The following is a 12,816-nucleotide window of genomic DNA, read 5'->3' as shown; positions in this document are numbered from 1 at the left end:
GGAATGTTGTAGTTAAAAAACACATAAAATTTGTTTAGATTGACCACTTAACCACTAATTAGTGGATATGTATGTATCACATTCATTAAATTGTGGCACGCATCCTCCGAGGCTCTATTATATAGGATAGAATCATCTGCAAAGAAAAGATGACTACTAGTAGGACATCTGCGAGTTAGTCTCAAACTCACAACTTTGTCTTTGTTCTCCTCTGTGAAGAAAATAGGACAGACCCTTTGTACAAACAAAAAATAAATAAGAAAAGAGACGATCGCCTTGGCGCAATCTTCTACATAACTTAAAGAAATCACGAGGTTGTCCATTCACAGTAACAGAATACGAGACCATGATCACACACTCCTTTAATCAGTCCACCCACTTCTGACAGAAACTCATATTCTTTAAAATAGCCTATATGAAATTTCATTCCACCATATCATACGTTTTATTCATATCTAACTCCAAAACAAATTTTTGTTCATCAGATCTTTTGTTCTTTAGAAAATGCATAAACTCATGCGCGATAAGAATATTATCACTTAGGAGTCCTCTTTTAATAAATGTATTTTGATTAGCACTTATGACAATTTTATTACGCTCTGTAACCTGTGAACTAGAATTTTTGACACAATTTTATAGAAGACGCTGTTGAAGTTGATTTGTCTTATTTTTTTTAATGCTATTATTGTTAGACATTTTTGGAATTAAGCAAATATTAGTATATAAGATTATGTTGAGTATTTTATCAATGATAAATTATATTAAGTTTTCCTGAGGTTAAACAATATTATACACGATTTTTTAATTCATAAAATCATATATTAAAAGTTTGTTTAAATGTTATTAAGATGTTAAAAAAAATTAAAAACTCATATAAACAAATCCTAACATTAAAGCATATAACATTCATGAGGGATTATTTTCAATTTCTCCAAAACCTTCCTCTTCACCAATAAACTCCTCCAATTCCATGAGGGGTTATTTTCAATTTCTGAATATAAGAAGTCAGAGTATCGAAAATATTTATTCTTACAGATTCAATGAATTAATGAGTTAGATTTTGTCCATAGTTGCCATCCTTCCTTATCTAACATTACTAAATTGAAGCTCTGATATCTTTAAAGTTTAGCCTTCCTTGATGCTTTGGTTTACAAATGGCACTCCATGTAACTCAATACATGTTCTTCTCCACTTATTTTGTCCCCACCAGAATTGCATTATCATCTGGGGAATCTCCTGCAAGAGTATCTCTGAAAGTTTGAAGCAACTAAGTGTGTAAATAGAAATAGTTGTCGCTACCACTTTAATGAATACCTCCCTACCACTCATCGATAATAAAGCTCGTTTTCCATTGTTGGAGCGTGTTAGAAACTTTATCTTTGACATAATTAAAAGAGATTCTCTTGGATCTGTTAACCACTTCGGGTAGCCCAAGGTATCTGTCCTGATACCGACATGAGAAACCTGTAAAATTGAAGTTAGGTGCGTGCTGTCTAGATTTCATAGGAATGTTGTAGCTAAAAAACACATAAAATTTGGCTAGATTGACCACTTTACCATTAATTAGTGAAAATGTATGTATCAGATTCATTAAATTGTGGCACACATCCTCCGAGACTCTATTAAATAGGATAGAATCATCTGCAAAGAAAAGATGACTAATAGTAGGACATCTGCGAGTTAGTCTCAAACTCACAACTTTGTGTCTCTGTTCTCCTCTGTGGAGCAAATAGGACAGACCCTTTGCACAAACAAAAAATAAATAGGAAAAGAGAGAATTGTCTTGGCGCAATCCTCTACATAGCTTAAAGAAATCATGAGGTTGTCCATTCAGAGTAACAGAATACGAGATCATGCTCACGCACTCTTTTAACCAGTCCACTCACTACTTCTGACAGAAACCCATCTTCTTTAAAATAGCCTATATAAAATTTCATTCTACCATATAATACGTCTTATTCATATATAACATCAAAGCAAATTCTTGTTCACCAAATCGTTTGTTCTTAAGGAAATGCATAAACTAATGTGCGATAGGAATATTATAACTTATAAATCTCCTTTTAATGAATGTATTTTAATTAGCACTTATGATAGTCTTATTACGTTCTGTAACTTGTGAACTAGAATTTTTGACACAATTTTATAGAAGACGCTGTTGAAGTTGATTAGTCTTATTTTTTTAATCCTATTATTGTCAAACATTTTTGGAATTAATCAAATATTAATATATAAGATTATGTTGAGTATTTTATCAATGATAAATTATATTAAGTTTTCCCGAGGTTAAACAATATTACACACGTTTTTTTTAAATTCATTAAATTATATATTAAAAGTTTGTTTAGATATTATTAAATTGTTAAAAAAAATTTAAAACACATATAAAAAAATCCTAACATTAAAGCATATAACATTTTTGAGGGGTTATTTTCAATTTCTCCAAGACCTTCCTCTTCTCCAATAAACTCCTCCAATTCCATGAGGGATTATTTTCAATTTCTGTATGTAGGAACTCAGAGTATCGAAAATATTTATTCTTACAGATTTAGTGAATTAATGAGTTAGATTTTATCCGTAGTTGCCATCCTTCCTTATCTAACATTACTAAATTGAAGGCTCTGATATCTTTAAAGTTTAGCCTTCCTTGATGCTTTGGTTTACAAATGGCACTCCATGTAACTCAATACATGTTCTTCTCTACTTATTTTTGTCCCCACCAGAACTGCATTATCATCTAGTGAATCTCCTCCAAGAGTATCTCCGAAAGTTTGAAGCAACTAAGTGTGTAAATAGAAATAGTTGTCGCTATCGCTTTAATGAATGCCTCCCTACCACTCATCGATAATAAAGGTCGTTTTCCATTGTTGGAGCATGTTAGAAACCTTATCTTTGACATAATTAAAACAGATTCTCTTGGATCTGTTAATCACTTCGGGTAGCCCAAGGTATCTGTCCTGATATCGATGTGAGAAACCTGTAAAATTGAAGCTAGGTGCCTGATGTCTGAATTTCATAGGAATGTTGTTGCTAAAAAACACATAAAATTTGGCTAGATTGACCACTTGACAACTAATTAGTGAAAATGTATGTATCAGATTCATTAAATTGTGGCATACATCCTCCGAGACTCTATTAAATAGGATAGAATCATCTGCAAAGAAAAGATTACTAATAGTAGGACATCTGCGAGTTAGTCTCAAACTCACAACTTTGTGTCTCTGTTATCCTCTATGGAGCAAATAGGACAAACCCTTTGCACAAACAAAAAATAAATAGGAAAAGAGAGGATTGTCTTGGCACAATCCTCTGGATAGCTTAAAGAAATCATGAGGTTGTCCATCAGAATACGTGATCGTGCTCGTACACTCTTTTAACCAGTCCACTCACTACTTCTGACAGAAACCCATCTTCTTTAAAATAGCCTATATAAAATTTCATTCTACCATATAATACATTTTATTCATATCTAACATCAAAGCAAATTCTTGTTCACCAAATCTCATGTTCTTGAGGAAATGCATAAACTCATGTGCGATTTTTTTTTTAAATTCATAAAATCATATATTAAAAGTTTGTTTAGATGTTATTAAGTTGTTAAAAAAAATTAAAAACTCATATAAACAAATCCTAACATTAAAGCATATAACATTCATGAGGGGTTATTTTCAATTTCTCCAAAACCTTCCTCTTCACCAATAAACTCCTCCAATTCCATGAGGGGTTATTTTCAATTTCTGAATGTAAGAAGTCAGAGTATCGAAAATATTTATTCTTACAGATTCAATGAATTAATGAGTTAGATTTTGTCCGTAGTTGCCATCCTTTCTTATCTAACATTACTAAATTGAAGGCTCTGATATCTTTAAAGTTTAGCCTTCCTTGATGTTTTGGTTTACAAATGGCACTCTATGTAACTCAATACATGTACTTCTCCACTTTTTTTTGTCCCCACCAGAATTACATTATCATCTGGTGAATCTCCTGCAAGAGTATCTCCGAAAGTTTGAAGCATCTAAGTGTGTAAATAGAAATAGTTGTCGCTACCGCTTTAATGAATACCTCCTACCACTCATCGATAATAAAGCTCGTTTTCCATTGTTAGAGCGTGTTAGAAACCTTATCTTTGACATGATTAAAAGAGATTCTCTTGGATCTATTAATCACTTCGGGTAGCCCAAGGTATCTGTCCTGATACCGACGTGAAAAACCTATAAAATTGAAGCTAGGTGCGTCCTGTTTAGATTTCATAGGAATGTTGTAGCTAAAAAACACATAAAATTTGGCTAGATTCACCACTTGACCACTAATTAGTGATAATGTATGTATCAGATTCATTAAATTGTGGCACACATCCTCCGAGACTCTATTAAATAGGATAGAATCATCTGCAAAGAAAAGATGACTAATAGTAGGACATCTGCTAGTTAGTCTCAAACTCACAACTTTGTGTCTTTGTTCTCCTCTTTGGAGCAAATAGGATAGACCCTTTGCACAAACAAAAAATAAATAGGAAAAGAGAGGATCGTCTTGGCGCAATTCTCTACATAGCTTAAAGAAATCATGAGGTTGTCCATTCACAGTAACAGAATACGAGATCCTGCTCACACACTCTTTTAACTAGTCCACTCACTACTTCTGACAGAAACCCATCTTCTTTAAAATAGCCTGTATAAAATTTTATTCTACCATATCATACGTTTTATTCATATCAAACATCAAAGCAAATACTTGTTCACCAAATCTCTTGTTCTTGAGGAAATGCATAAACTCATGTGCGATTTTTTTTTTTTTAAAATTCATAAAATCATATATTAAAAGTTTGTTTAGAGGTTATTAAGTTGTTAAAAAAATTAAAAACTCATATAAACAAATCCTAACATTAAAGCATATAACATTCATGAGGGGTTATTTTCAATTTCTCCAAAACCTTCCTCTTCACCAATAAACTGCTCCAATTCCATGAGGGGTTATTTTCAATTTCTGAATGTAAGAAGTCAGAGTATCGAAAATATTTATTCTTACAGATTCAATGAATTAATGAGTTAGATTTTGTCCGTAGTTGTCATCCTTCCTTATCTAACATTACTAAATTGAAGGCTCTGATATCTTTAAAGTTTAGCTTTCCTTGATGCTTTGGTTTACAAATGGCACTCCATGTAACTCAATACATGTTCTTCTCCACTTATTTTTGTCCCCACCAGAATTGCATTATCATCTGGTGAATCTCCTGCAAGAGTATCTCCGAAAGTTTGAAGCAACTAATTATGTAAATAGAAATAGTTGTCGCTACCGCTTTAATGAATACCTCCCTACCACTCATCGATAATAAAGCTCGTTTTCTATAGTTGGAGCGTGTTAGAAACTTTATCTTTGACATAATTAAAAGAGATTCTCTTGGATCTGTTAATCGGTAGCCCAAGGTATCTGTCCTGATACCGACGTGAGAAACCTGTAAAATTGAAGTTAGGTGCGTGCTGTCTAGATTTCATAGGAATGTTGTAGCTAAAAAACACATAAAATTTGGCTAGATTGACCACTTTACCACTAATTAGTGAAAATGTATGTATCAGATTCATTAAATTGTGGCACACATCCTCCGAGACTCTATTAAATAGGATATAATCATCTGCAAAAAAAAGATGACTAATAGTAGGACATCTGCGAGTTAGTATCAAACTCACAACTTTGTGTCTCTGTTCTCCTCTGTGGAGCAAATAGGACAGACCCTTTGCACAAACAAAAAATAAATAGGAAAAGAGAGAATTGTCTTGGCGCAATCCTCTACATAGCTTAAAGAAATCATGAGGTTGTCCATTCAGAGTAACAGAATACGAGATCATGCTTACGCACTCTTTTAACCAGTCCACTCACTACTTCTGACAGAAACCTATCTTCTTTAAAATAGCTTATATAAAATTTCATTCTACCATATAATACGTCTTATTCATATATAACATCAAAGCAAATTCTTGTTCACCAAATCTCTTGTTCTTGAGGAAATGCATAAACTAATGTGCGATAAGAATATTATAACTTATAAATCTCCTTTTAATGAATGTATTTTGATTAGCACTTATGATAGTCTTATTACGCTCTGTAACTTGTGAACTAGAATTTTTGACACAATTTTATAGAAGACTCTGTTGAAGTTGATTACTCTTATTTTTTTAATCCTATTATTGTCAGACATTTTTGGAATTAATCAAATATTAATATATAAGATTATGTTGAGTATTTTATCAATGATAAATTATATTAAGTTTTCCTGAGGTTAAACAATATTATACACGAGTTTTTTTTAAATTCATAAAATCATATATTAAAAGTTTGTTTAGATGTTATTAAGTTGTTAAAAAAAATTTAAAACACATATAAACAAATCCTAACATTAAAGCATATAACATTCGTGAGGGGTTATTTTCAATTTCTCCAAGACCTTCCTCTTCTCTAATAAACTCCTCCAATTCCATGAGGGATTATTTTCAATTTCTGTATGTAGGAATTTAGAGTATCAAAAATATTTATTCTTACAGATTTAGTGAATTAATGAGTTAGATTTTATCCGTAGTTGCCATCCTTCCTTATCTAACATTACTAAATTGAAGGCTCTGATATCTTTAAAGTTTAGCCTTCCTTGATGCTTTGGTTTACAAATGGCATTCCATGTAACTCAATACATGTTCTTCTCTACTTATTTTTGTCCCCGCCAGAATTGCATTATCATCTGGTGAATCTCCTCTAAGAGTATCTCCGAAAGTTTGAAGCAACTAAGTGTGTAAATAGAAATAGTTGTCGCTATCGCTTTAATGAATGCCTCCCTACCACTCATCGATAATAAAGGTCGTTTTCCATTGTTGGAGCATGTTAGAAACCTTATCTTTGACATAATTAAAAGAGATTCTCTTGGATCTGTTAATAACTTCGGGTAGCCCAAGGTATATGTCTTGATATCGATGTGAGAAACCTGTAAAATTGAAGTTAGGTGCCTGATGTCTGAATTTCATAGGAATGTTGTTGCTAAAAAACACATAAAATTTGGCTAGATTGACCACTTGACCACTAATTAGTGAAAATGTATGTATCAGATTCATTAAATTGTGGCATACATCCTCCGAGACTCTATTAAATAAGATAGAATCATCTGGAAAGAAAAGATTACTAATAGTAGGACATCTGCAAATTAGTCTCAAACTCACAACTTTGTGTCTCTGTTATCCTCTATGGAGCAAATAGGACAAACCCTTTGCACAAACAAAAAATAAATAGGAAAAGAGAGGATTCTCTTGGCACAATCCTCTGCATAGCTTAAAGAAATCATGAGGTTTTCCATCAGAATACGTGATCGTGCTCATACACTCTTTTAACCAGTCCACTCACTACTTCTGACAGAAACCCATCTTCTTTAAAATAGCCTATATAAAATTTCATTCTACCATATAATACGTTTTTTTCATATCCAACATCAAAGCAAATTCTTGTTCTCCAAATCTCATGTTCTTGAGGAAATGCATAAACTCATGTGCGATTTTTTTTTTTTAAATTCATAAAATCATATATTAAAAGTTTGTTTAGATGTTATTAAGTTGTTAAAAAAAATCAAAAACTCATATAAACAAATCCTAACATTAAAGCATATAACATTCATGAGGGGTTATTTTCAATTTCTCCAAAACCTTCCTCTTCACCAATAAACTCCTCCAATTCCATGAGGGGTTATTTTCAATTTCTGAATGTAAGAAGTCAGAGTATCGAAAATATTTATTCTTACAGATTCAATGAATTAATGAGTTAGATTTTGTCCGTAGTTGCCATCCTTCCTTATCTAACATTACTAAATTGAAGGCTCTGATATCTTTAAAGTTTAGCCTTCCTTGATGCTTTGGTTTACAAATGGCACTCTATGTAACTCAATACATGTACTTCTCCGCTTTTTTTTGTCCCCACCAAAATTGCATTATCATATGGTGAATCTCTTGCAAGAGTATCTCCGAAAGTTTGAAGCATCTAAGTGTGTAAATAGAAATAGTTGTCGCTACCGTTTTAATGAATACCCCTACCACTCATCGATAATAAAGCTCGTTTTCCATTGTTCGAGCGTGTTAGAAACCTTATCTTTGACATGATTAAAAGAGATTCTCTTGGATCTGTTAACCACTTCGGGTAGCCCAAGGTATCTGTCCTGATACCGATGTGAGAAACCTGTAAAATTGAAGCTAGGTGCGTCCTATCTAGATTTCATAGGAATGTTGTAGCTAAAAAACACATAAAATTTGGCTAGATTCACCACTTGACCACTAATTAGTGATAATGTATGTATTAGATTCATTAAATTGTGGCACACATCCTCCGAGACTCTATTAAATAGGATAGAATCATCTGCAAAGAAAAGATGACTAATAGTAGGACATCTGCTAGTTAGTCTCAAACTCACAACTTTGTGTCTTTGTTCTCCTCTTTGGAGCAAATAGGATAGACCCTTTGCACAAACAAAAAATAAATAGGAAAAGAGAGGATCGTCTTGGCGCAATTCTCTACATAGCTTAAAGAAATCATGAGGTTGTCCATTCACAGTAACAGAATACGAGATCGTGCTCACACACTCTTTTAACTAGTCCACTCACTACTTCTGACAGAAACCCATCTTCTTTAAAATAGCCTATATAAAATTTCATTCTACCATATCATACGTTTTATTCATATCAAACATCAAAACAAATACTTGTTCACCAAATCTCTTGTTCTTGAGGAAATGCATAAACTCATGTGCGATTTTTTTTTAAATTCATAAAATCATATATTAAAAGTTTGTTTAGATGTTATTAAGTTGTTAAAAAAAATAAAAACTCATATAAACAAATCCTAACATTAAAGCATATAACATTCATGAGGGGTTATTTTCAATTTCTCCAAAACCTTCCTCTTCATCAATAAACTCCTCCAATTCCATGAGGGGTTATTTTCAATTTCTGAATGTAAGAAGTCAGAGTATCGGAAATATTTATTCTTACAGATTCAATGAATTAATGAGTTAGATTTTATCCGTAGTTACCATCCTTCCTTATCTAACATTACTAAATTAAAGGCTCTGATATCTTTAAAGTTTAGCCTTCCTTGATGCTTTGGTTTACAAATGGCATTCCATGTAACTCAATATATGTTCTTATCCACTTATTTTTGTCCCCACCAGAATTGCATTATCATCTGGTGAATCTCCTGCAAGAGTATCTCCGAAAGTTTGAAGCAACTAAGTGTGTAAATAGAAATAGTTGTCGCTACCGCTTTAATAAATACCTCCTTACCACTCATCGGTAATAAAGCTCGTTTTCCATTGTTGGAGCGTGTTAGAAACTTTATCTTTGACATAATTAAAAGAGATTCTCTTGGATCTGTTAATCGGTGGCCCAAGGTATCTGTCCTGATACCGACATGAGAAACCTGTAAAATTGAAGTTAGGTGCGTGCTGTCTAGATTTCATAGGAATGTTGTAGCTAAAAAACACATAAAATTTGGCAAGATTGACCATTTTACCATTAATTAGTGAAAATGTATGTATCAGATTCATTAAATTGTGGCACACATCCTCCGAGACTCTATTAAATAGGATAGAATCATCTGCAAAGAAAAGATGACTAATAGTAGGACATCTGCGAGTTAGTCTCAAACTCACAACTTTGTGTCTCTGTTCTCCTCTGTGGAGCAAATAGGACAGACCCTTTGCACAAACAAAAAATAAATAGGAAAAGAGAGAATTGTCTTGGCGCAATCCTCTACATAGCTTAAAGAAATCATGAGGTTGTCCATTCAGAGTAACAGAATACGAGATCATGCTCACGCACTCTTTTAACCAGTCCACTCACTACTTCTGACAGAAACCCATCTTCTTTAAAATAGCTTATATAAAATTTCATTCTACCATATAATACGTCTTATTCATATCTAACATCAAAGCAAATTCTTGTTCACCAAATCTCTTGTTCTTGAGGAAATGCATAAACTAATGTGCGATAAGAATATTATAACTTATAAATCTCCTTTTAATGAATGTATTTTGATTAGCACTTATGATAGTCTTATTACGCTCTGTAACTTGTGAACTAGAATTTTTGACACAATTTTATAAAAGACGTTGTTGAAGTTGATTAGTCTTATATTTTTAATCCTATTATTGTCAGACATTTTTGGAATTAATCAAATATTAATATATAAGATTATGTTGAGTATTTTATCAATGATAAATTATATTAAGTTTTCCTGAGGTTAAACAATATTATACACGAGTTTTTTTTAAATTCATAAAATCATATATTAAAAGTTTGTTTAGATGTTATTAAGTTGTTAAAAAAAATTTAAAACATATATAAACAAATTCTAACATTAAAGCATATAACATTTGTGAGGGGTTATTTTCAATTTCTCCAAGACCTTCCTCTTCTCCAATAAACTCCTCCAATTCCATGAGGGGTTATTTTCAATTTCTTTATGTAGGAACTCAGAGTATCGAAAATATTTATTCTTACAGATTTAGTAAATTAATGAGTTAGATTTTATCCATAGTTGCCATCCTTCTTTATCTAACATTACTAAATTGAAGGCTCTGGTATCTTTAAAGTTTAGCCTTGCTTGATGCTTCGGTTTACAAATGGCACTCCATGTAACTCAATACATGTTCTTCTTCGCTTTTTTTTATCCCTACCAGAATTGCATTATCATTTGGTGAATCTCCTCCAAGAGTATCTCCGAAAGTTTGAAGCAACTAAGTGTGTAAATAGAAATAGTTATCGCTACCGCTTTAATGAATACCTCCCTACCACTCATCGATAATAAAGCTCGTTTTTCATTGTTTGAGCTTGTTAGAAATCTTATCTTTGACATAATTAAAAGAGATTTTCTTGGATCTGTTAATCACTTTGGGTAGCCCAAGGTATCTGTCCTGATTACCGACGTGAGAAACCTTTAAAATTGAAGCTAGGTGCGTGCTGTCTAGATTTCATAAGAATGTTGTAGCTAAAAAACATATAAAATTTGGCTAGATTGACCACTTGACCACTAATTAGTAAAAATGTACGTATCAGATTCATTAAATTGTGGCACACATCCTCCGAGACTCTATTAAATAGGATAGAATCATCTGCTAAGAAAAGATGACTAATAGTAGGACATCTGCGAGTTAGTCTCAAACTCACAATTTTGTGTCTCTGTTCTCCTCTGTGGAGCAAATAGGACAGACCCTTTGCACAAACAAAAAATAAATAGGAAAAGAAAGTATCGTCTTGTCGCAATCCTCTACATAGCTTAAAGAAATCATGAGGTTGTCCATTCACAGTAACAGAATAAGAGATCGTGCTCACACACTCTTTTAACGAGTCTACTCACTATTTCTGACAGAAACCCATCTTCTTTAAAATAACCTATATAAAATTTCATTCTACCATATCATACGTTTTATTCATATCTAACATCAAAGTAAATTCTTGATCACTAAATCTCTTATTCTTGAGAAAATGCATAAACTCATGTGCGATAAGAATATTATCACTTATAAATCTCCTTTTAATGAATGTATTTTGATTAGCACTTATGACCGTTCTATTATGCTCTGTGTAACCTGTGAACTAGAAATTTTGACACAATTTTATAAAAGATGCTATTAAAGTTGATTAGTCTTATTTTTTTAATGCTATTATTGTTAGATATTTTTTGAATTAAGCAAATATTAGTATATAAAATTATGTTGAGTATTTTATCAATGATAAATTATATTAAATTTTTCTAAAGTTAAACAATATTATACACGATTTTTTCTTTTTAAATTCATAAAATCATATATTAAAAGTTTGTTTAGATGTATGTTGTTAAAAAAAATTGAAAAGTCATATAAACAAATCCTAAAAGCATATAACATTCAACTTTTTTACGTCGTGGATAAAACATTCTATTAAGTGTTAACTTTCCTTGTAAATACATCATTTGGAGAGATTAAAATAAATACATAAAGGAAAAGCAGTTTTCTACGTAAAGTCTTAAAAACTATTAAAAGTAAAAACAAGAAACACACATCAAAGACACTCTAAAGTCTAAAATCCTCTACTACCACTAAAATATTGCATATCACTCAGTCATTCGAAGACTGATTTCCTTTTTTCTGTTGAAATTCAAAAGGCCTTAGGCTCCCGAACGAGTCATCATCATCTTAAACTCCGCGAAACTCACGTTGCCATCGCCATCGGTATCGATGCTCTTTATCATGGCGGCGCACTCCTCCAAGGAGTGCTTCTCCCCAAGCCTCGTCATCATCGCCTGAAGCTCACTTGCCGATATCAGTCCGTTCCCATCGAGGTCGTACATATCAAACGCCTCGCGGATCTCTGCCTCCTCATCTTCGCAGCCGATGCGGCGGCGGAAGAACTCAGTGAATTCATGGAGGTCAATGTAGCCGTCCTTGTCCTTGTCGATGTCGTCCATCACGCGACAGATCTCACCCGGCGTGGTGGAGCAGCCGAGTTCAACCAACACTTCGCTGATCTCCGCCGCAGATAGCTTGCCGTCACCGTTCTTGTCGAATTTGCTAAAAATCTGTGCGACTTCGCCGTCGCTACTGTTTGCCATGGCGGAGAGATGAATCTGGGAGAAGGAGTGAGTCGGTGAGTGGAATTCGAGTATAATAGGGTTTTTGATTTTTTTTTGGCCCCCTTTTTATCGGATTCGAAGAATCAAAGAATGATTTTCTCTTTGGAGTGGTGCCTTCACAAAAAGGAAAATAGATAATTATCGAATCTTGTAAATTAATATATAAAATTAAATTAAAAATTTAGA

At 32.7% G+C, this 12,816-nt stretch overlaps 1 protein-coding gene across 1 annotated transcript; it reads right to left on the bottom strand.

Annotated features, from left to right (window-relative positions):
* On the bottom strand, positions 12,041-12,785 carry LOC107634161 (calcium-binding allergen Ole e 8-like). The gene has a single exon (XM_016337738.2). The coding sequence runs from the start codon at positions 12,607-12,609 to the stop codon at positions 12,166-12,168; it is 444 nt and encodes a 147-aa protein (XP_016193224.1). The 5' UTR covers positions 12,610-12,785; the 3' UTR covers positions 12,041-12,165.

This window comes from Arachis ipaensis, chromosome B03 (genome assembly GCF_000816755.2).
Source record: "Arachis ipaensis cultivar K30076 chromosome B03, Araip1.1, whole genome shotgun sequence".
NCBI lineage: Eukaryota > Viridiplantae > Streptophyta > Magnoliopsida > Fabales > Fabaceae > Arachis > Arachis ipaensis.
Note: the sequence above shows the minus strand (reverse complement) of the source record. Positions and strands in the feature narration are given on the sequence as shown.